At 44.0% G+C, this 21,754-nt stretch overlaps 1 protein-coding gene across 4 annotated transcripts in view; it reads left to right on the forward strand.

The window, feature by feature from the left end:
- Positions 1 to 18,126, forward strand: part of CAMSAP2 (calmodulin regulated spectrin associated protein family member 2) — a 62,887-nt gene extending 44,761 nt beyond the window's left edge. For 2 of the 4 annotated variants that reach the window (XM_074317093.1, XM_074317094.1), the window contains 11 exons: positions 3,210 to 3,303; positions 4,958 to 5,051; positions 7,773 to 7,855; positions 8,157 to 8,226; positions 8,924 to 11,123; positions 12,645 to 12,781; positions 13,321 to 13,538; positions 14,501 to 14,600; positions 15,379 to 15,494; positions 16,994 to 17,112; positions 17,681 to 18,126. In XM_074317093.1, the coding sequence (XP_074173194.1) occupies positions 3,210 to 3,303; positions 4,958 to 5,051; positions 7,773 to 7,855; positions 8,157 to 8,226; positions 8,924 to 11,123; positions 12,645 to 12,781; positions 13,321 to 13,538; positions 14,501 to 14,600; positions 15,379 to 15,494; positions 16,994 to 17,112; positions 17,681 to 17,986 (3,537 nt within the window). In that variant the 3' untranslated portion in view covers positions 17,987 to 18,126. The remainder of the gene's footprint in view (positions 1 to 3,209; positions 3,304 to 4,957; positions 5,052 to 7,772; positions 7,856 to 8,156; positions 8,227 to 8,923; positions 11,124 to 12,644; positions 12,782 to 13,320; positions 13,539 to 14,500; positions 14,601 to 15,378; positions 15,495 to 16,993; positions 17,113 to 17,680) is intronic. The other 2 variants (XM_019750881.2, XM_019750882.2) reach the window with 1 other exon arrangement.
- Positions 18,127 to 21,754: the final 3,628 nt, after the last annotated feature.

Below are 21,754 nucleotides of genomic sequence, written 5' to 3' on the forward strand. Positions count from 1 at the left end.
CATGCAGAGAGCTCTTTGAGATCCTATTTTCATTGTCTTTGAGACTATACCCAGAAATAGGATTGCTGGGTCAAAGGTAGCTCTGGTTTTAATGTTCTGAGGAACCTCCGTACTGTTTCCCATGGCGGCTGCCCTGATTTGCAGTCCCACCAGCAGGCATGGGTTCCCTTTTCTCCACAGCATCGCCAGCACTTGCTGTTTTTGTCTTTTGCATGACAGCTGTTCTGACAGGTGTGAGGCGATGTGGGGTTCCAATTGGCAGTTCTCTGATGATTAGTGGTGCTGAGCACCAAGGTCCTTTAGATACTAATTACTTCCCCAGCAACAGATAATTACTGTGCACTACACAGTGTTTTCCCAAAAGATGCAGGCGGCTTTCAGGTAGCTGTGCTAGTAGAGGGGAACCAGCACCAGTACTTTCAATGTAATTTTACACTTTGGCTTTAGAAAGTATACAGTAGAGGTAAATATAAAGAAAAAATATAAATCACAGTGATGTTATCCAGAGCTATTCCCTATCAGCATTTGATGTTTTGTCAGCTAGCCTTTTTTGTTATGTGTTTATTCAATACATACTTATTTACCATCTATCACGGACCAGGCACTGTTTTAAACACTGAAGGGATAATGATTAGCATAAGATTGTCCTTCTAGACCTGATAGTCTGGAGGGTGAGGTGAGGAACCTCGTAGAATGTGGCATTAGATGCAGGTGGAGAAATTTAAAAAGGGACCCAATCAGGTGCCCTCTTGGAGGTCTTGGAGCCCATGGTCGTTTCCCAAGAGCATGGAAAGTGTGTTCATTTTGAAAAGTTTGTTTGGCTTAATAAGCTAAAAGAAGCAATTTTGTTCTAAATAAGAGATGAAGAGAGTCTGAAATCAGAGTGATTATGATGAAGATGGAGAGAAGTGGGTGGATGCAGAGAAACTTAGGACGCACACTCTGTCCTGCCTGAATTGGTGATGAACCAGATATGGGAAGGGAGAAGGGAGGGGGCACAGGACGCCGCCTGGGTCTCTGTTTGCGCACGGGGATGGTGGTGCCGTTCAGTGAGGTGAGACCGGGGCAGGATGAGCGGGCTGGGGAAGGTCACTAAGAAGTTCAATTCTGGGCACTTGAGGTGACCTTGAGACGTCCAAGAGAAAACGCTGTGAAGGCCATGGCATGTGTGAGTGCAGTCAGCACAGTTGGGAGTCACTTGGTAGCTGATGGCCATGGATGGCAGTTTGCAGAGGGTTATGGGGAGGGACAAAGCAGGAGGTCAAGTGAGGCGAAGACTGAAGGCTGCTGATTTAGCCACATGGGGAGTCATGGGCGACCTGAGCATCTGCCGTGTTGGGGGGGCGATGCCCTGGGTGCAGGACCCGGTGGACGCGGAGTTGGAGGGGAGGGGATGACGGGTTGTCAGGAAACGCCCCTGTCAGAGGAGTTTGTGTAGAGGGAAGAGGCGGGGCAAGCAGAAACTGGACGGTGAGGGGTCCTGAGTGACGCCTTCATTTGGTTTTCAATGGGAGAGATTTGAGCGTGTTTAAAAGCCAAGTAGGCAGGAGTCAGTTGAGGGGAAGAATAAATGTACAGGACAAAGAAAGATAATTAAGAATGTAAAGTCTCTGAGAAGATAAGCAGGAATGGGATCCAACACACAGCCTTAGGCATTAAAACAGTCGCTTTTCTTTTTATAAAAAAGTCACAAAGTTTAATGACTGCTTAAAATACTGTGTCTTTGGGGGGTGGCCAGTTGGCTCAGTTGGTTAGAGCGCGGTGCTAATAGCACCAAGGTTGCCGGTTTGATCCCCACGGTGAGCTGCACCCTCCTTAAAAAAAAATAGTATGTGTTTGTACATAAATGTTTGAATATTCTGGTAATTTATAGGTAAAAGCGAATGCTGCAAGTAGGAAGCCTACCAAATGCCGTTCACCACTGTTCCTTATTCTCCATAATACTCCAGACTCCAGCCACCTACACGACAGGTCCACTGAAAGGGCTGCCAGCATCTCAGCGCTAATAGCTTATGATCCCTTCCTTCACAATCTCCCCATTTCATTAAATGGTACCATCACTTGCTGAAGACAAAAACCTGAGACACCCTGGGTTCTCCCCTTTCCCTCGCTCCCTGCATACACAATAGCCTTCTGGAACGGCTGGGTAAGAGATGAGTGTCTGAAAGTCACCACCTCAAATATGAGAAAACAGAGAGCTGAGCTCTAAACGAGTGTGGCGCCGTGTGGCGCCTTGGGGATCATTCATAATTAACGGGGAGGAGGGAGGCCAGGCATTGAAACACAGTCGTATTTCCAACGGTAATTTTGAAAACTGAAATGTAATATAGGACCTCCCTCATCAAATATTAATCAGTTTGATAGTAACAATTTTATCAGATGCTAAATACCCAGAATTTGAAAGACATGATTTATTTTAAATAATTATAAAAACAGATTTTGTATAGTTTTTAACCAGATGCCCTACGATTAAAATAATTCTTCATGTTTAAAGCTTTTATGAGCTATGCCTTTAAAGCTACAAGCTTGTAGAAGAAATAGGCTCTTGAGGACCCTCTTAATCCCTTTAATTTTAAGCTGTTTTAACAATTATTCACATTTCCAACTAAAAATAGAAGGCAATGACATTTTGACTTATCCTTATTAGTAACTTTTTAAAACTAAATAAGTACATTAAACTGTGTGAATAAAGTTTTTGTATATTTCAAATTTATTAAGAATTAGCCATAACAACCTAGAGTCTCTGTTACTTAGTGCTTGTTTTACTGTTGAGTTTAGCATTATCCAGCACGTAGATGTAATATTTTTAAACTAGACACCTGATTACATTTTGGAGAAATTTTTAGGGATCTGGAAAGAGCTTAATTATTCTTTTGTAAACGACAACCAGTCTTAGAGTGTCAAAGGCTGTCTGCATACTGCCTTTGGAAGAACAACCCCTTATGTATTACCTCCAAGTTCTGCACAGTTAGTGCTATTAACGCGCCAGACAAACCGGACCAGCATTCTGGAACGGTAGAGAATGTGAAGAGTTATTGTAAATTTTACCTACAGACGCTAATATTCTAGTCTAGGTTTTATAGCCCATAGTGGATATACTCCAGTGATGGATGAACAACATTTAATCCATGTTTTAATGGGTAATTGTCACTACTTTGGGGTCCAGTTTTCACCTGATTCTTCTTTCCATTTCTTACCTCTCTTCACAGAGTAATTACCTGGTGTTCATGGCAGAGCTCTTCTGGTGGTTTGAAGTTGTGAAGCCGTCGTTTGTGCAGCCCCGCGCGGTGTGCCCACGAGGAGGTGACCAGTTGCTTATGTTTACACGTTCCAACAACAGGCCGCAGGGAGAGTTTGTGTCGTCTCACTGCTTCTTTTAGAGGGAAGCCTCCCGTTGGTTCATGTTCCAGCCTGTAGGCTTGATCAAGCCCGAATATTCTAATATTTAAAGCCACTAAATTCTCTCTGAGACACAAATGACATAGGAGAGGAAAAGAAAATGGAGAGGGTGGCTCTTGCATTTGAAGCCTGATCTTGTAGAACTTTCAGCTTTAACTGTTTGTTCGCTTTTTCTCTTTGCATCTTTTATCCCCATCCCTAGCTTTTACTCCCTATTAGAGTCTGAGTTTTTAACATTGTTACCAGGAATCCACTCAAATTATGGCTTGGTTTTAATCTACCACTTGAATTTGGCATTAAACTATACTAAAAGTGTGTGTGTGTGTGTGTGTGTGTATATATATACACACACACATATATCTATATATATATATAATAGGTTTTGTGATTGTTATAGTATCATGATCTATTGATTGTATATAATAAGAAAACTAATAGAGGGGTTATCATAAACACCTCTAGAAATAAAGAACAAAAATCTTCCTGCATTTTCTCTAAAACAAAACAAATTTTCCACTGGCTTCCATTATAAAACCAGAGGTTTATTTCTATAGGGAAAAAATGGCCCTAAGTTACAAGTCTGCCCCACTAGAGCAGTTCCCCCAGCGTAACTCTGGGACCAGTTTTTTCCGCTGCCGATGGCTGTCCTTCCCAACACAAAACGTGACTATTGTGCTTCCCAATGGCTTAGCTGCTTTCCTTGGCTCCAAATTTTAGTATTTTTCTCACCAGTACCCTTATTCCTCCCCATCTCTATCCTCCTGCCCCAAAACCTCAAAGAGAAAGAGATCAGGAAGGAGGGAAAATGTGTAGTCAGGGGGGCTGCATGTCACTGTGAGGAGCAGCCGCTGCATCTCAGGCACGTCCGGGAAACGGGCAGTAAGAAGTCACCTGTTCCGTCCCAAGCTGCTTAAGGCAGACTGTATGTGTTGAGCCATTATGTACCAAAGAATACCTGTAAGGAAGTGGAGAGCCTTCCCTAAGGCCATTAGGTAAAGTCGGATGACTTCAGTAGTTATGACCAATATCTGTTCAGCTTTTTACAGTTCACATAGAATTTTCCCATACATTGCTTTTGTTGATTTCATTTGTGAAGCCCACTGTTCAAAGTGTTCAACAGCTATTATACTAGGTCTCAAAGGCAAAAAGTCAATTGCGTCTTCTCCAGAGTTTTTTATACAAAAATGTAAACTATATCAGTGGATTAATTATTAACCAATGAAATTCTGTCCCTTTAACTGATTACCAAAATATCAACTATTCCATAAAGAAACAAAATTGGACACTCAGACTTATTTTTATTTTAAATATCTGTAGTTATTTTATGTTAGGCCTTTTTCCTCAATTAAAAGCCAGAACACTTCAAGAAGAGCTTAAAGAAAATTTTACCTTTTGAAAATTATTTAAGAAGCTAGCTTTAAACATGCTACGATTTCTCTATAAGTGATAGTGGAAATTGAGATTAAATTTAAGCTTTTATTTGTGGTCGAGAATTCTTGAAATAATGTTGGAAACATGCTTCATTCGTCATTTTGAGGGGTTTTACCTTCTGTTGTAGCTGAACCTGTGAGCGACATGTCTCCAGTTCCTGTCGCGAATGCCGCCAGAAGGAGCCCCTCAGACCGTTCCTGTTCTTCTGGCTTCCCTGCGAGGTAGAACCCAGAATGCTCCCCTTCCCCATGGCTCGCTACTAATGAAATCAAAATAAGATTATATCATGTTCGAGTCTTTAAAATTTCAGTTGGACTTTGAACAAAATAAGTTTTAATCAGCTTACCCCATTAAAGCCTCTTTTAACTTAAATGTAATTGAAATTTACACTGAAATGAATGTTTCATAAATAGGCTTTTATGAATCACACTGGAAAGTGGGAGAATATATTCTAAAGTCCACATAACCAGCCTAAAACCAAACTTGCTGCATGCCTTGTTTATGATTGAGGATTGCTGAAGTGATAGGTAACTCTTAGTCCTCGGGGAGACATTTTAAAATTCTGTTTAGATCTTTACATTTTTTTATGATTGCTTAATCTTTGCAGTGGTTTTTCCTGTTTTGTTTGTTTGGTACTGTAGCTGTTGAGAGGTCACGGTAGAATATTTATTGTAATATTGAATCTTTATCTAATGCTTTAGTTGTTAATATCAGGAACTGAATTGAAACCTAAGTAAAAATTTAATATCAGCATAATCCTGATAATTCTGACCCAAATATATGATAGAGATGTTAATATGTTTAAATATGTTTTTCAGCAGATACTGTAATCAGCTTTCATGTGTATTTACTAGAACCCAAAATTTATATTGACTTTGGACTCCCTAATTTATCTGATTTTTTAAATTTAAAAGTGATGTCTTTTGTGGGTTTTTTAGAAATTCAAGCAGATCCCTTAAAAATACATTTAAAAAATTATGAGTAAGAAACTGAAAGACTTTCCATATGACTTGTTGGCTTGGCATGAAAAGAGGAACTTGACTATGCACTTGTACTGCAGGTGTCACTCACTCCTCCCGTTTGAGAAGTTTCTAGTATGTGTGAAACCCTCACCGTGCTCGTACCCCCTTCCTACGGCGTTTCCTACAGGTTGAGGAAGCATTTTGTTCCCCTTACCCTCTGATTTACTACTGTGAATTTTCTTACTACTTGCGTTAAGCTTTCTACTCTGTAACTATCCTTGAGATTTACCACAAAGAGGGTAAGTTAGACTATTGCTGATCTAGGAGCTTCTCTCTGTTTTTTCCCATGGGAAACTTCTACCTACATATTACTTCCTCAGTGCTTTCATGGGGTGGTAGCATTGTGACATTTCCCGACTTGAAAATTTAGAAAACACTTGGTATTCTAGGCCGTAACTCTTAAACTATGAAATATCTAAAATCTCTAACTTTCCAGTTGAAGAGTAGATTATTCCATAATTATGATTTCTAGGACCCTGAGTGGACAGCCTTCCATGTTTCGGACACTGGAGAATGTCTCAAGGCCCTCTGGAAGACTCGCCTTTTCTGCCGCTCAGGCATCTGAGTGGCCACCTTCTTCCATTTTTTTAGCAGAAAAACTTCCTCTAACCCAGAAGGAAATCTGAGTTCTTTTCCTTGAAGAGACATTGTATAGCTGTCATTCTGGGACCCTAGTAACCCTCTCATCTCATCTACAAATGTCATTGTACCTAAATAATCGCTGTATGAAGGAAAAAAGAAAACATAGGAAGAAGGCAAAGCAAAGGACATTTCTAGCAGCTGTTCTACACACATGGCTCCTAGCCTGGCCAGTAGTTACCCCAGATCAAAACCCCCTGTGGAGATGTGAAAGGGAGACAATTCGTAGGAATTTACAGTCCCTTAGCCATGATTTGGGAAAGAAGAAAAGAGTATTTGCATGACTTCCTTGCGTGTATTCAGGATTCTCCTCCCGTCACAGATGTAAGGGAGAGTAGCAAGTGGCCATGGCTTCAGAGGGAGGAATAATAGAGACAAACGTGACGGGGGGCAGTGTGAGTATCTCTGACCGTCCCAGCAGATGATTACCAGCAAAACGGAGAAAATGTGAGGTGCAGCTCAGGGGGAAAGGCCGCAGCCACAGAGGAGCATATGCTTCAGACAGACAGAGCGAGGTTACTCAAGTTCAAAAGCAAGGCATTGTTACTTTCAGAAAAGCTCATTACTTAGGTTTTCATTAAATAGTAAGAACACAGTACTGTTGCTTACCTCTGAATTCACCAGTTGACTTATTCATGTAGTGGAAAAATAATGTGGTCAGGGCTGCAGAAGTCCCTGTGGCCTGTTCCCCACTTTGTTCCCAGCCGATTGGGGTGGGGATGCTTAACTCATCCTCCTGTCTGCACATAGGCCGTTGCAGACGTAACACTTAGAAAGAGAAGCACCTAATTTTGGCCAAATGTCGTTCGAATTTGAGAACTAGCCTGTCTAACCTCCTGGAAATGGGTGGTCTGAAAGAAGAAGCTACCGGAAAGCCCCGTACCCTCATAGGTAGCTTGCTCTGTTAGTCCTGATGTGACTTAGAGACGCAGAAGGCAGGTGGCCGGGCCTAGAGGGCTTGTTGCACCTGCAGCTTCTACAGGTTTAGATTTGACCCAAGTATTTCAAACTGAGGGCTTTCACTTTTTATTTCTCAGTTTTTAGGTTTGTAAAAAGAAAATGATGTGCGTATCTTCTCTCTCAAGGACGTGGAGATGGATGTATTTCATAAAATGCATAAAGACATAATCACAGCCAACCTTTGGTTTCAACAGTGTATTATACTTTCTTAGTTTAGGACACAGTCAGAGGTGAAGGTGGTGTTCCTAGTTTCAGCCATTCTATATAAAGTTTATGTTAAAAGAGCTAAAACGTAATGTTTTAAATGTATTTACATTGCAGTGGGGAAGAATCTGCATTTCCACACTCTTCTCATCATTTGTCTTCTCGACACTCACGTCCCCAAGCTCATTCTCCAGCCTCAGGTAATAGATTTGAGAAAAGCCTAAGAAATGCCATTGAAATGGGTTAACTGGGAAATGATTGAGGATAAATGTAGATAAACGAAAATATCCAGACTTTTTTCCTGAAAAAATGTTACATACACACCAAAAGTTTGATTTGTTTCTTTTTGCTTGCTTTTCCTGATAAAATGATCTCTGTTTCTCCATATGCACTTATTTTTTAGTGCTATTCATGAATCCTCAAATATGTGAAATCTGTTAAATTGCTATAAGTTAAAACTTTTTACATGGTTTCAATGACTTTTTTTTTTGGCATTTGAAGGAGGAATTAGAAGGTCTTCATCTATGTCGTACGTTGATGGCTTCATAGGGACATGGCCCAAAGAGAAAAGGTAACCAGAATTATTTTTAGTGTCCTCACATTATCAACAAATGCTAATTCTCTGTGTGCGTGTCTCTTTTTTGTTGTTAACCAAATTGGAATGGACTTTTAATTAGCACCTAAATTTGAAAAGGGCAACATAGGTGATAGATCAGAGGGTTAAATGTCAAAGGTAGCCCGTAGCCCTAAACCTTACCTTGGACAGTATGATTGAGAAGTTGGGAAAGAAACGAGGTGGTGTACAGTCAGCCCTCGGTGTCTGCGGGTTCCACATCTGTGGATTCAACCAACCATGGATTGAAAACATTCAGGAAAAAAAGTCACGTTGTTGCTGACGTGCTGGCGTGTACTGTATGGTAAGGCCGAGGTGACTGTGTCTGTACTGGGTATCTAGAGACTTTTGTCGTGTCATTGTTCCCTAAACGATACAGTGTAGCTGTTCACTCAGCACTTACATTGTATCAGGTATTATACGTATCCAGAGATGACTTTAGGTAGACGGGAGGATGCATGTAGGTTACGTGCAAATACTGCGCCATTTTTTACAAGGGACGTGAGCACCCACAGATTCTGGTGTCTGCTGGGGTCCTGGAACCCAGCCCTCACAGATGCCGAGGAACGACTGTAATTTTAAATAATTATTCAGTGATATAAACCCATTTCTTTTCTGGGCTTACCTAAGGATTATCTCTTTAAATTTGTTTCAGATCATCAGTGCATGGAGTTTCATTTGATATTTCTTTTGATAAGGAAAATACTGTACAGAGAGCCACCCCAAACCGAGGAATCACTCGTTCTATTAGTAACGAAGGACTTTCTCTGAACAATAATCGTGTATCTAAAAACATTCGGAAAAATCTGTCCTTCAAGCCTGTAAACGGAGAAGAGGAAGCAGAAAGTATTGAAGAAGAACTTAATATGGGCTCTGCCAGTGACCTCCAATCTTACGCGCACCTTCGCGCAGATCAGCTAAATTCTAATGAGAACATTCTTTACGAGCTTCCAAATGGGCCTTTACAAAACAGAGTCCTTCTGGATGAGTTTGGCAATCAGATCGAGACACCGAGCATTGAAGAAGCATTACAAATAATTCACGACACGGACAAGTCTCCCCACACACCTCGGCCAGACCAAGTTGCCAACGGCTTCTTTCTTCACAGCCAGGACCTGAGTCTCCTGAACACCAACGTCAAGCGGCATCCGGCCAGTCCTGAGGACACGGCCGACACGAGAGGCGCCTTGAGTCCCATCACCGACAACACCGAGGTGGACACTGGGATTCATGTTCCTTCAGAAGACATTCCTGAGACTCTGGATGAAGATTCTTCCTTGAGAGATTACACAGTAAGCCTCGACTCGGCCATGGACGACGCGTCCCGGTTCCTTCAAGAGCAGGAGCTGCGGGGCAGCGGTGCCCGGGAAGCGCTGAGTCCTTGCCCGAGTACCGTGAGCACCAAGTCCCAACCTGGCAGCAGCGCGTCTTCCAGCTCTGGGGTGAAAATGACCAGCTTTGCCGAACAGAAGTTCCGGAAACTGAACCACACCGATGGCAAGAGTAGTGGAAGCAGTTCTCAGAAAACGACCCCCGAGGGCTCGGAGCTGAACATCCCGCACGTGGTCACGTGGGCGCACATCCCGGACGAGGCCGGCCTTCCACAGGGACGGGACACGACCCAGCTGCTGGCCTCCGAGATGGTGCAGCTGCGGATGAAGCTGGAGGAGAAGAGGCGAGCCATAGAGGCCCAGAAGAAGAAGGTGGAGGCTGCCTTCACCAAACAGAGGCAGAAGATGGGGCGCACAGCCTTCCTCACTGTCGTGAAGAAGAAAGGGGACGGCATCTCCCCGCTCCGGGAGGAAGCCGCGGGGGCGGAGGACGAGAAGGTGTACAGCGAGCGAGCCAAGGACAAAGAGCCGGACAGAGCGGGCGGCCAGAGGAGCCGGTCCCTGGCGGACATCAAGGAAAGCGCGGACAGCGCCCCAGGCAAGTGGCGCAAGTCGCCCACCACCCCTGTGGACCCCGACAAGCAGTGGAACCTGGCCAGCCCCTCAGAAGAAACGGTCAACGAAGGGGAGGTTTTGGAGTACACCAAGTCCATCGAAAAGCTCAACTCGTCCCTGCATTTTCTGCAACAAGAGATGCAGCGCTTGTCTCTTCAGCAGGAGATGCTCATGCAGATGAGGGAGCGGCAGTCGTGGGTGATTTCCCCTCCGGAGCCGTCCCCACAGAGACACGTCCGGGACCCGAAACCCTCCCGGCAGGCCGGCCCGTCACCCGCCAGCGCCCCGCTGTCCTCAGACTCCCCGCGTCCCACGCATCCGTCCCCGCAGTCTGCTGCCAGGAAAAGCACCTCTTTCTCTGTCAAAAATCAAAGGACTCCTCGGCCAAATGAGTTAAAACTGACGCCCCTGAATCGAACGTTGACGGCCCCTCGGTCCGTGGACAGTCTCCCTCGGCTACGGAGGTTTTCCCCGAGTCAGGTTCCCATTCAGACGCGGTCGTTTGTGTGTTTTGGGGACGACGGAGAAGCTCAGGTGAAGGAGTCCAGAGCCAAGGAGGACGTTAGAAAGGAGGACGAGGACGCTAGAGAGACGTGGGAGCAGCAGGTGCAGAACCCGGACGCCAAGGAGCTGAGGCCGCCGGAGTCGAGCGTGGCGGAAGTCCTGTCCCAGCCGGTCACGGAGACTGTGTGTCTGACACCGAGCGAGGGCCCCCTGGGCCCCACAGAGCCTGCTGCTCGGCTGTCTTTCCCAGCGGCGGCTCCTAAAAGCGTCAATCTGATTGAAGTTTCCCTCTCAGACTTGAAAGCCCCCGTGAAGGCCCAGGGGTCTGTGGAGAAAGACGACGGGGAAAGTGACAAAGAGCAGCTCGATGACGGCCAGAAGGTGTGCTGTGGATTCTTTTTCAAGGTAACGGCGCTGGGCGCGTTTCAGGCGTCCTCGTGGGTGGGTTGTCTTCCAGCTGACGCGCTTGCTTCTCTCAGCAGCGGCCCGTTGTTACCAGTCTGCCGTCAGCCCTCAGCTAGGTTGGCCCTCCCCTCGGGCACCACGGTGACGCCAGCTCCCTGCGATTTCTAGAACAGTCTTCTGCCATCACAGCCACCGATCATGTTTGCCTGCGCTGTGTTTGCTCCTCTGCCTCTGTCCCTTTCACAGAAGCCGTTAACAATTAAACTGTTCGGGTCTCAGATGCTACTCGACATCCTCCTCCCGAGGGCGCAGCTGCAGTTGGGCCTCTTTGTAGGCAGAGAACCCGAGGTGCCTGTCGAGCAGCGTGCAGCCCCTTAGCGTCACGTCAGCCCGTTGGTCCACCTCCCCGTAACCTCTTTTGTTCTGTTCTCTCCCACTCACTTCACATGTCATCTGTCTGCTGCTCGGAGCCTCTGTGATTCCTTCAGTTTCACAGGCATCACTGTTTGCTCTGCTGTGTCCTAAACATGCTCAACATGGTACCTGCCGCCCCAAGTTTCAGCTCTTTTGTTGTTATTTGCTCGTGCCACGGGCTCTCAGACCAAGCACTCCTGCAGGCACTGCGTCACTTTGTCCCCAGAGCGCACCCGGCCCGGTGTACGTAGTGAGTTAGGTGCAGACGCGTGAATGTCCCCACGGTCGTGTCCCTCCCAACTTCATGCGGGTTCATCACTCTGGGCCCCTACGCCAAGCACCTTCCCCGTGTGATGTCTCAGCTCCTTGAGCTAAGGCGCATTTCTCTTCACGTTTGAACCCCGTGTGCCTGGCATTGTGTTGTGACTGTGCCAGACACCAGGAAATGCGTGTCACGCAGAGTCCTTAAGACAATCACCTGCTTTCCTGAACTCAGAAGTGTTCTGGAAGCTGTCAGAACGGGGCTGTCCCAGAGGCTCAGGTGGAAGCTGAGGCAGGCCCAGGAGGCCGACAGGTCGTGAGCACAGAAGGACAGCCGTGCTCTCTCCAGAGGCCAAGCCCTCCGTGTAGTTCAGGCCCAGCGAGCTCCTGTCTGCACCCCGACTTACAGAACGCAGCAGGGTTTCACGTGCGCCGTGTAACTCAGGGAGCTAGTTTTTGATGCTTTTACTTGCGTTTTCTTTATTGAGCATATATTTTAAATACCATTTAAATGCAATGTTTTTTTAAAAATTGGGGCAAACTCCCCACTCAAGTTATTAGGGCCCAGCAAAAACTGTCCTTTCTTTCCTTCCTATGGTTCTTCTTTGCTAACTTCCTATGTTGTAAAACATGTAATTAAGTAAGTTTGTATTCTTTGTTTCTTGATAGAACTGATACCACTTTAATTCATTTCTTCCTTCATAATTTCTGGAACATGTCCATATATGGTGTGGGGTTAGAATCAGGTTGAATAGATCACATTTTCAGTTATAAGCGTGACTACAACTGAAAAGAGAATATTAGCTGCTAAAACATCTCATCTTTCTCAATGAAATCGGTTCTTAGGACGATCAAAAAGCAGAAAATGATATGGCGCTGAAACGGGCAGCTTTGTTGGAGAAACGGCTAAGAAGGGAAAAGGAGACCCAGCTTCGCAAACAGCAGCTGGAGGCAGAAATGGAGCATCAGAAGGAGGAGACCAGGTAAGGGCGGCCGCGCGGTCTAAGTGCTCGTGGCGAGGGCGTCGGGGAGCCGGGACGGGGTGCCCAGGGGGCAGCGTCTCCTCTGCGTCTCCTCTGCGTCTCCTCTGCGTCTTACTCACACGCTTCTCAGGCCTCTGCACTGTGGAAAGGCAGCTGAGTGAGTTAGTGCTGATTTCTGCTGCTTTTTTACGTTCATTTATTTCCCCAAAGTATTACTTACCTGTATGTTTTCATCCTAAGTTTGAAGCATTTCGAGGCAATTTCTCCAGAAACATTAAGGTAATTTCACTGGGTTTTACACACACACCCACACACACACACCCACACTCACATACATTATTTTTTAAAGTAGTTATTTTTTATTAATGGTATATTTATATATATTTAAATGACCCAAATTATCTCAAGTATATTTTAAATGAACCATTTTTCCAAGGTGCTGAAAAGTAATAGTGTTACCTACTCACATAAATACGTACTCTCCAATGTCTGTTTGCTGTGATACGCAGAGTAAGAAATGTAACTATTTGGTTTCATAGGCGTAAAACTGAGGAAGAACGTCAGAAGAAAGAAGATGAGAGGGCACGCAGAGAGTTTATTAGGCAAGAATACATGAGGCGCAAACAGCTGAAACTGATGGAAGACATGGACATAGTCATTAAACCCCGTTCTCAAGTAGCAAAAAAAAAACAGCGCCCAAAATCTATTCACAGAGATCATATTGAATCCCCCAAAACACCAATCAAAGGTCCTCCAGGTAACACAGCTTATTATGCAGAGTCTGTTCATAAACAACACCAGCCTGGCTCGTCATACTAACGTGATTGTGCTAAATTGGATCCACCTCTGAGACTGCATGCTCCTTGTCTGGAAAACCAGAGTGAGCAGATGTCGTGTTTACGATTTACTAGTATTATGTGTGCATGCATATATTCAACAGGACAGATACGCGTGCTAAAGAACCCAATATAAATACTAACCTCTTAGGGAACTCTGCCCTCTGATACAGTCTCCCGGAATTATTAACCTCCCTTCCTTCCCATTCTTATAAACGTGAGGACAGACGTTGTGTGCATGAAATGTATAAGAAATCCATCGGTGTCGTAAGGAATATGAGATCAAGAGTTCACGAGTTCCTCCTTTCAGATAGAAATGATCAAAAACCTAAATTTATAATTTTTGGAGTTGAGAGGATATATATATTTTTTTAACTTAACATGTATACTCATTGTTTAAAAAAATATATTTATTAAAACTAAACATTGAGGAAAATTTTAGAAAATTCCCCTAGTTATTCTAAAACAGGAAAAATAATATAACTCTGCCTTTTCTAACAATGAAATTGTATTGACTGAAGTTAACAAATTAATTTTTCACCTAGGAATTAGATATTCCTAAATATATTTTATTCTTTGTGTTTATTTCTTTTATTAATTTTCTTTCTGTTGACTTTTTTTCTTATAATCACCATATCATGTCTTATATTACCACTTTTGGATTAAATCCTAACAGCAGTTTTTTCATTATTTCTTAAAAGTAGGTTCATTGCTAATTTTAAATGAATTGTGCATATATGCATGCAAGCATATTACGTATTTAAGAGTAAAAAAGAAGGAAACTGCAGAAGTGCAGAAGCTCAGTTTTCACAAGCTGGTGTCATCTAATGAACAGACTCGTTTCTATTGCTCCTGTTAAGTTTCTGGTTTTGTTTTTGTTCAGGATCACGAATTTATCGTGTTTTTTCAGTCTCCAGCCTCTCTTTGGCCTCACTGAACACGGGCGATAGCGAGAGTGTGCTTTCAGGCAAGAGGACACCCAGGTAAATCCTTCAGGTCAATTCTTTTCACAGGAGAGCGTGTGTTCCCTGCAATTATTCTATATTTTGTAATAATCGTAATCAAAATGTAAGTTTTGGTGATTAAAATGGTTTGGGTTCTCTTAAAAGAGATTAGTATATAAAAGGCCTATTCACCTTTCACTGTTTTGTCTTTTAGAAGCTTAGAATCACCGACATTGATAAGACACTTCTTATTAACTATATAAATCATTTGTACTAATTGCTGAACGGCTGTGATAAAAATCACAGTCTGTAGAAGTAGAAAGTCCGTCAACTATGTAGCGACAGCCTCTAGTTTGTTTTCCACCAAATAGAAAGAGGTTTCTCCCCATTAGAATAATTCCCACCTCGGTTGCCTGTGACGTAGGCAAGATCTGTGTTGTATTGTCTCCTAGGATATAGATTAGGAGCTAAAGTTCGCATTCCGTTACCTGACAGTGTAATACTGACTTGAAAGAAAGGACGTTTCTAGTGAAGTCATCAACTCTGAGTTCTTACCTTGGTAGAACCACAGCATCCTGTTGCGTGAAGTGCCAGTTCTCATATGCCAAGCATTCATTTCTTCAGTCAGCAGATACTGTGGGGCGCCTGTGGCCCCCTAGGCACTTGGGTGGATAGCTGTGAACAAGACAGTTGTCACCATCTTTGTATTTTTAAGCCTCTAGCTTGATTTGGGTTGGTTCTCTCACACATACCTTTCTGACCCTCCCAGTGTCCTTTCCTTGCTTGAGACATAAAAATGGTTTTCTTTACTATGCAGATCAGAGTCTGTGGAAGGCTTCTTGTCTCCAAGTCGCTGCGGCAGTCGGAATGGAGAGAAAGACTGGGAAAACGCGTCGACCACCTCTTCAGTGGCGTCTGGGACAGAGTACACAGGTTCGTGTCTGTGCTTTTTTAGAGCAACATTTTCCTTAAACACAGGAATGAGAATAGATGTGGGGTCTGCTGAAGAAGGCTTCACTGGTCGCCTCTGCTCTCAGCACGGGAGACTGGTCAAAAGCAGTGACACACACAGGTCCACCTAGGGAGGCAGTGACTTGTCCCAGATGATGAGATACGTTTCTAAACAGAAGGACACCGCTTCCCTCTCCTCTCGCAGAGCTGCTGTGTTGTGGTTTGGGTCTGAAGAGGGTGTAGAGAGTGTGTCCGCTGTCATAGGTGCTGAGCACTGAGCAAAGGCTGGAATGCTCGAAGTGCCCGCTGTAACACTGGGACTCCAGCTGTCTAGAAGTGTGCGTCTTTTAAAGCACTGAGAAGCTGCACAGGACCTAGGAGGGCAGCCAGGCTTCCGTGTCCCCAGCAGGGCCTCCCCCAGCCCCTGGCTGGCCAGGCATTACTGAAATCAGCGCAAACTGAGGAATAGAATGTAAAGAGAGGACTTGTAATGAAATGAAGCAGGAGAGGAAATGAGAGGAAACATGTGCACTGTCGAGAGGTCGATGGAAAGGCACAGGGGAGCATGCGTGGGCCCCCACGCGCTGGCCTGGAGCTGGGAGCCTGGGAGGCCCCGCTCACTGTCCGTGTGTGCTTCAGGCTGTGGCTTTTGGGCCAGGCTGCCAGCCTTTAAGGCTGGGCCCAGATGGTATCTCTGTTATTTCCTCTACTACTGTGTGCCCGTTCAGACCATAGTGGCCAGACTGTGTTCTAAGCCTAGAGTGAGAGTTCCGGGCGTGCACTGGACCCGCTCGCACAGTTGGTGGGAATCCCACCAGCTGCAGAACCACTGGTAGCTTGACAGCAGCCATGGGAGGGGTCACTGACACCACAGAAATAGGTAATCCACAAATCAGGGCCGATTGCTTTCTTTCCCCGAGACCTGGCTTCTGAGCCCACCAATGGGGGCAGGCTCAGGCCTCCCCTCCCCGGACAGAGCTCAGTGGGACTGAACAGGAGGGAGCCTTCCTGACAGGAATGTTCCAGGTCAGCAGCAGAAGTGCTTCTGTGCTTTGCAGACCACAGAGCACCCCCGGGGCAAAAAATGCTGCAAAATCGGAGGTGGGGGAGAAGAAAAGATGAAGCTTCCTTGACTTTAAAAGCTTGAGTTGCTCACGGACCCATTGTGCTTTAAGCTCCCTGGTAGCCTTAGCGGAGGTGAGAAAGGTGACACAGGCGGTGTGACAGTTACAGCGGTGTCTGAGTCCAGCACTGCTCCCAGCGCAGCACTGCTCCGGTGCAGGCCAGGAGCCGCCTGCAGGGGACCCGAGTGTCCCTGAGTGCTAAGAGTGTGTGACTGCGCACTAGCCTGCAGGGCCTCCGGTGCAGGACTGCGTTTCTGTCACGGTGTTTCATCGGTGTAAGAACAGGGGAGTCATTTGAAACAGTGGTACTTCTGACTTAGGAATGCTTTTTTTATTATCACCAAATTCTTACCACAGGACCAAAGCTCTACAAGGAACCCAGTGCAAAATCCAATAAGCACATAATACAAAACGCTTTAGCTCACTGCTGTTTGGCTGGAAAAGTAAATGAAGGTCAGAAGAAAAAAATACTGGAGGTAAGTGTGTTTGCATGGAAATTAAATTTCACAGCATTCTCAAATGATAGGGGTCGTCCCTCTCTCAGCTCAGGAGGCAAGACTCCTCATCAGCTGAGCATTTCAACCGCACAGGACCATCTGTAACTGTGTCTAGGTTTATAGGTTTACTCTATCCTTCCAAATGGGGTCCTGGGCTCATGTGATGGTATAAAATTATAAATTATGTTCTCGCCCAGAATCACTCACTCATGTTTCACGAATGCACGTAACACAGTCTCCCTTTTTGAAAAGGAAGCTGTATTGCAGAGAAGGTAAATCAGGGCCTGGTTGGTAAGGAAGAGACGGTGTGAGTCAGCGCGGGGTTGGCGAGGACCTCGACTAAGCACAGCGTTCCTTCCTTACACGCTGTCTGCATGCTTTTCAATTCAGGTGTCTTTGCTTCCATAATGCGCACCTGATTTGGGCTATTAACTTTTTTTTTTAATTAAATATCATCAAATGTGACCAAGAAATGTGCCCAATTAATTCTGTGAAATGTTTAAGGGTTTTTATTGGTGTTTTGTTTTGTTTTTCTTTTATCCCAAAGGAAATGGAGAAGTCAGATGCCAACAACTTCTTAATTTTGTTCCGGGACTCAGGCTGTCAGTTCAGGTCGTTGTATACTTACTGTCCGGAAACGGAGGAAATCAATAAACTGACTGGGATAGGCCCTAAATCTATCACGAAAAAAATGATCGAAGGACTTTACAAGTACAATTCTGACAGGAAGCAGTTTAGCCACATCCCCGCTAAAACTTTATCTGCCAGTGTAGATGCGATTACCATCCACAGCCACCTGTGGCAGACCAAGAGACCAATGACACCCAAGAAACTCCTGCCCACTAAAGCATAGGGGCCAGGAAGCGTTTGCTTCAGGACGTTCGTGGTGAATTGCACTTCAGCTTTCCTGCCTGTAGAAAACCTTTCTAATTGCCAACAGACTTCTGTGCGCTGAAACGGGACACTGAGCTCTGTTGTGAACAGCTGGCATGTAAACCACAGAGTTTGGGGGCGCAGAAGGTTCTCGCTGAGGTGCTGAGTCCAAGTGATGAGGAAAGTGCTCTCTCCCCGGTGGATATGGCGCCATCGGGCTCCTGCTCGGTGCCCGACACTGAAACACTGAATTCGCAGACACCAGGTGGTAGGCACACGGCTAAGATGACAAATTCTGTGTTTTATTTGTTGCTTTTCTGAAAACTTTTAATGTATGTGCTTGTCTTCAGATGGTTTATTTTGACATTGTTCTCTCCTTGGGGGTTTATTTTAAGATAACTTTATATTTTATTTCACGTGGAAATCATGAGAGTAGGAAATAGGCCTTCCCAGGGCACTCGCACCTTTCTTAGGATGCTAAGAGAAACACTAGTGTTTAGTTTCACAGTAACCCTCCTGTTTTAATGGTGTTAGTTGTTGGCAAGAATTACCCCGCTAAGTATTTACAATCATATTTATTATTCACTCAAGTATTAACATTTCTCTATTAAATAAGAGGAGACGTAAAGAGCTGCTGGTAGGTTCGATTCCAACCACATGAGCTTAACCAAGAATGTGTTACGAGAAGTTGCTGATTGAATCAGTGTTGTTTTTACCCCACTTCTAGCCAACTCAGCATAACTTAGATTGTTCTTTTAACAAAAAGGCTTTCTATCTCTTTTCAGTATGTCACTTTATAAGTTGGCAGAAGTCAATGACACTTTGAGAGTAGTATTTCAACCTGAAGATGTAAGACTCCCTGCCGCAAATTTTCAAGGGTCTTTACATCATATTTATAACTGATAAAAATTATATTTAGAATTTTTAAACTGTACAAAGGGCTACATTTTAATTTTAAAACCGCTTCACATTATTTTACTTACATTGAGTTTTTCTTTTTTATCCTTTTCAAGTGGAACAGCTTAGATTAAGTACACACTTGAAATGTTCTCTACGTGACTTTTGTTCCTTTAACAGTGTATTCCAGAGGGTTAGTTGGGGGAAAACTTCATTCTCAGGAAAAGACTTGAATGATTATGTGACCCTGTCATGTTTCAGTGTTGTGACAACTGTGTAACTTAGGGGAACGACAGTATTGTGTCATAAATGAGATGCGTGGTTTGTTTTCTTTCGTGGGAAGTAGAGACTAAAATATATACATTTCTCTAATTGAGTTGCTTAGAGAAATAACTAATATCTTATATGATGTATTTACTTACTTTAAAACAGAATAGGAATGAGCTGTCCCTGAACTGTACTTTTCTATTATTACACAGCCTTCAGGCATCAGTGCATCTGAATTATCAACATTTTCTCAAATGCTGTCAATATTTTACTGTAATTTATGTTCTTATATTTATGTATATTTGTTAAAACTGTAAAAAATTTCACAGATTTTTTTCCAATACCTGTGCAAGATACACGTGTGGCTCAAAACTATTTGTGACCTACTGTTTGCATGTAAGAGACCAGGATATGTAACTCTTATATTTTAAGTGTATACATATTGTGTATATAATATATGAATATTAAAAATGGGGGATTGCACATCTTACCTTTCAGACCACAGTTTCTATCACCAGTAGAAGGAAATAATTGTCAGATAATGTTTAGATTAGGACTGGTTTACAAAAATAGTAAATGAATCTAATCAAAATGTGATAAATTATCCTCAAAAGGAGAATTGGTAAGCATTTTACATTACTAAATGTGTTCTTTTCCATCAAATTTCCTTCATCCAAGCAATCTTCTTCATAATGTCACTGGGCCATTCAATTTTTAAAAATTGGACGCAAGACAATGGAGGAAGTATTGACACTAAACAAGACCACCCTTTGTTCTTAAATTTACGTGTGTCCAACAGTGAGTGTCCGTAGCGTCTAAAGGTAAATGTGGATATTGCCACAAAGGCCATTGCTCTCAGTAGACCGTTTACTTTATTAATGCAGAAGGAATATGTTTCTTTAATCTGCAAACTTTTTTATTATGGTGCAGCTTTTTTAAAAATTATGTTTTAACAATGTACAAATGAAAATGATGCCCCTTTTCCAGGCTGGATATTTTCGTCACCCTTATTGAAACACTGGTGCTTTCATCATCGGAGGTCAAATTGTTATGGTAATTATTCAGTTAAGTTTGCCAAACCCTTGTCACGGTTACCACTGCAGCGTCAAATTCTGCTGTTTGACACAGCTTCGGAAAGCTCTCAGTTCCTCTCAGCTTTTCGATTTTGTTTTCGAATGACTGTTACAGTTTTTATTTGGCTGTTTAAAGCCAAATTCAGCTTTTTAATGATGGTTTCATGGACACTGCTGGGCGGTGCACCGCTCACCTGCCCACGTTGTGGCGCCGCCTACATGTTTTTTATGATGCTGTGCTGTAAAATACTGTCAGGTTTCCTATTTCCTGGTGGAGTGCAGTTTCCCCTCTCATTTGAATAAAAGCATGGCACCAAATGATTCCTGTTTCGTGAATAAAATGTGTTTTTCTACAAAGAAATCTTTGAACTTAGGTGAACTCATATAGTTTTCCTTTCTCTTAACCTGTGTTTAAATTTAACAATTTAAATATTCATAAGAGACAACGTTTAATAATACTAGACGTTGTTTGAATACCGACCTCAAGACAATATTAAGACGTCTGTAACTTTCCGTGCTTAGCTCGGTCTCCACAGTGTGTGTCAGTGTTTGTGGCCCTCTTACAGTGATTTTTCCATGTTAACTCACTCTCTCTTGGTGAATTAGTAGTTAAATTGTGCCAGAATTAACACTGTGTACCCTTGAAATTGAGTGGCTCACGAGCGCACTGATCTCCGTACCAGCCATGGGAAGTCAGTTCTTGACTGTTATTCTTTAAGTTTCACTTTGATTTGGCCGATTCTACTTATTGAGACCAGAGCAATTAAAAAAAAAAAAAAAAAAGATCTAATGACACAGCAACAACAGAATCCTCAGGCGACATTGCATCCCTGAAGAAACATGCCGTCCTGAGCAGGGCAGTGTCTGCACGACGTTTTTCTAATACTGTCATGTTCAGAATAAAAGTATTTTCCCCTAAGATGTGGCAGTATTAGAGGCGTGTACACAGCAGTGGTTCCCTGGAGCCCACACACAACGCGGGTGTGTCCCTGGCCTGGCTAATGACAGGTCCCAACTGAGGCAGAGGGAGACTGTTCTCAGTAGGAGCTGACGAGGGCATTTGGGACCTGTCGGCACAGAGACAGTGAAGAACCACATCCGGGAAGGGATTGTGGCTGTGACGCTGTGACCTGGCATTGGAAAAACACTCTGCCAGGCCTCGGAAGTGGATCCGTGCTTGAAACATTGGTCTGAATCTCCATCAATGGCAGTTTTGCTTTTAGAAGGAACCCATTGCTTCCTCACATTTGGTGGGGGTGGGGCGTGTCGGGGCCGCTCTCACAGAAGGAGGCCTGGACCCCATTTCACCTGCTTTTGCTTCTGGGGGGTGAACAGGCCTCCTGGCTCCTCGGTATTCCAGAGGCCTCGACAAGTCCGTTGTGTACACGTGTTTAATATCACTGATATTTGTGACTAAAGCTACCTCCGTCCACCGTGGCTTATGTTTAGGTCAGAAAAATAGAGAAAAAAATGATTGGTTTTTCACTGAAGAAGATAAAAGTAAATGAGTT

This window comes from Rhinolophus sinicus, linkage group LG12, assembly GCF_036562045.2.
Source record: "Rhinolophus sinicus isolate RSC01 linkage group LG12, ASM3656204v1, whole genome shotgun sequence".
NCBI lineage: Eukaryota > Metazoa > Chordata > Mammalia > Chiroptera > Rhinolophidae > Rhinolophus > Rhinolophus sinicus.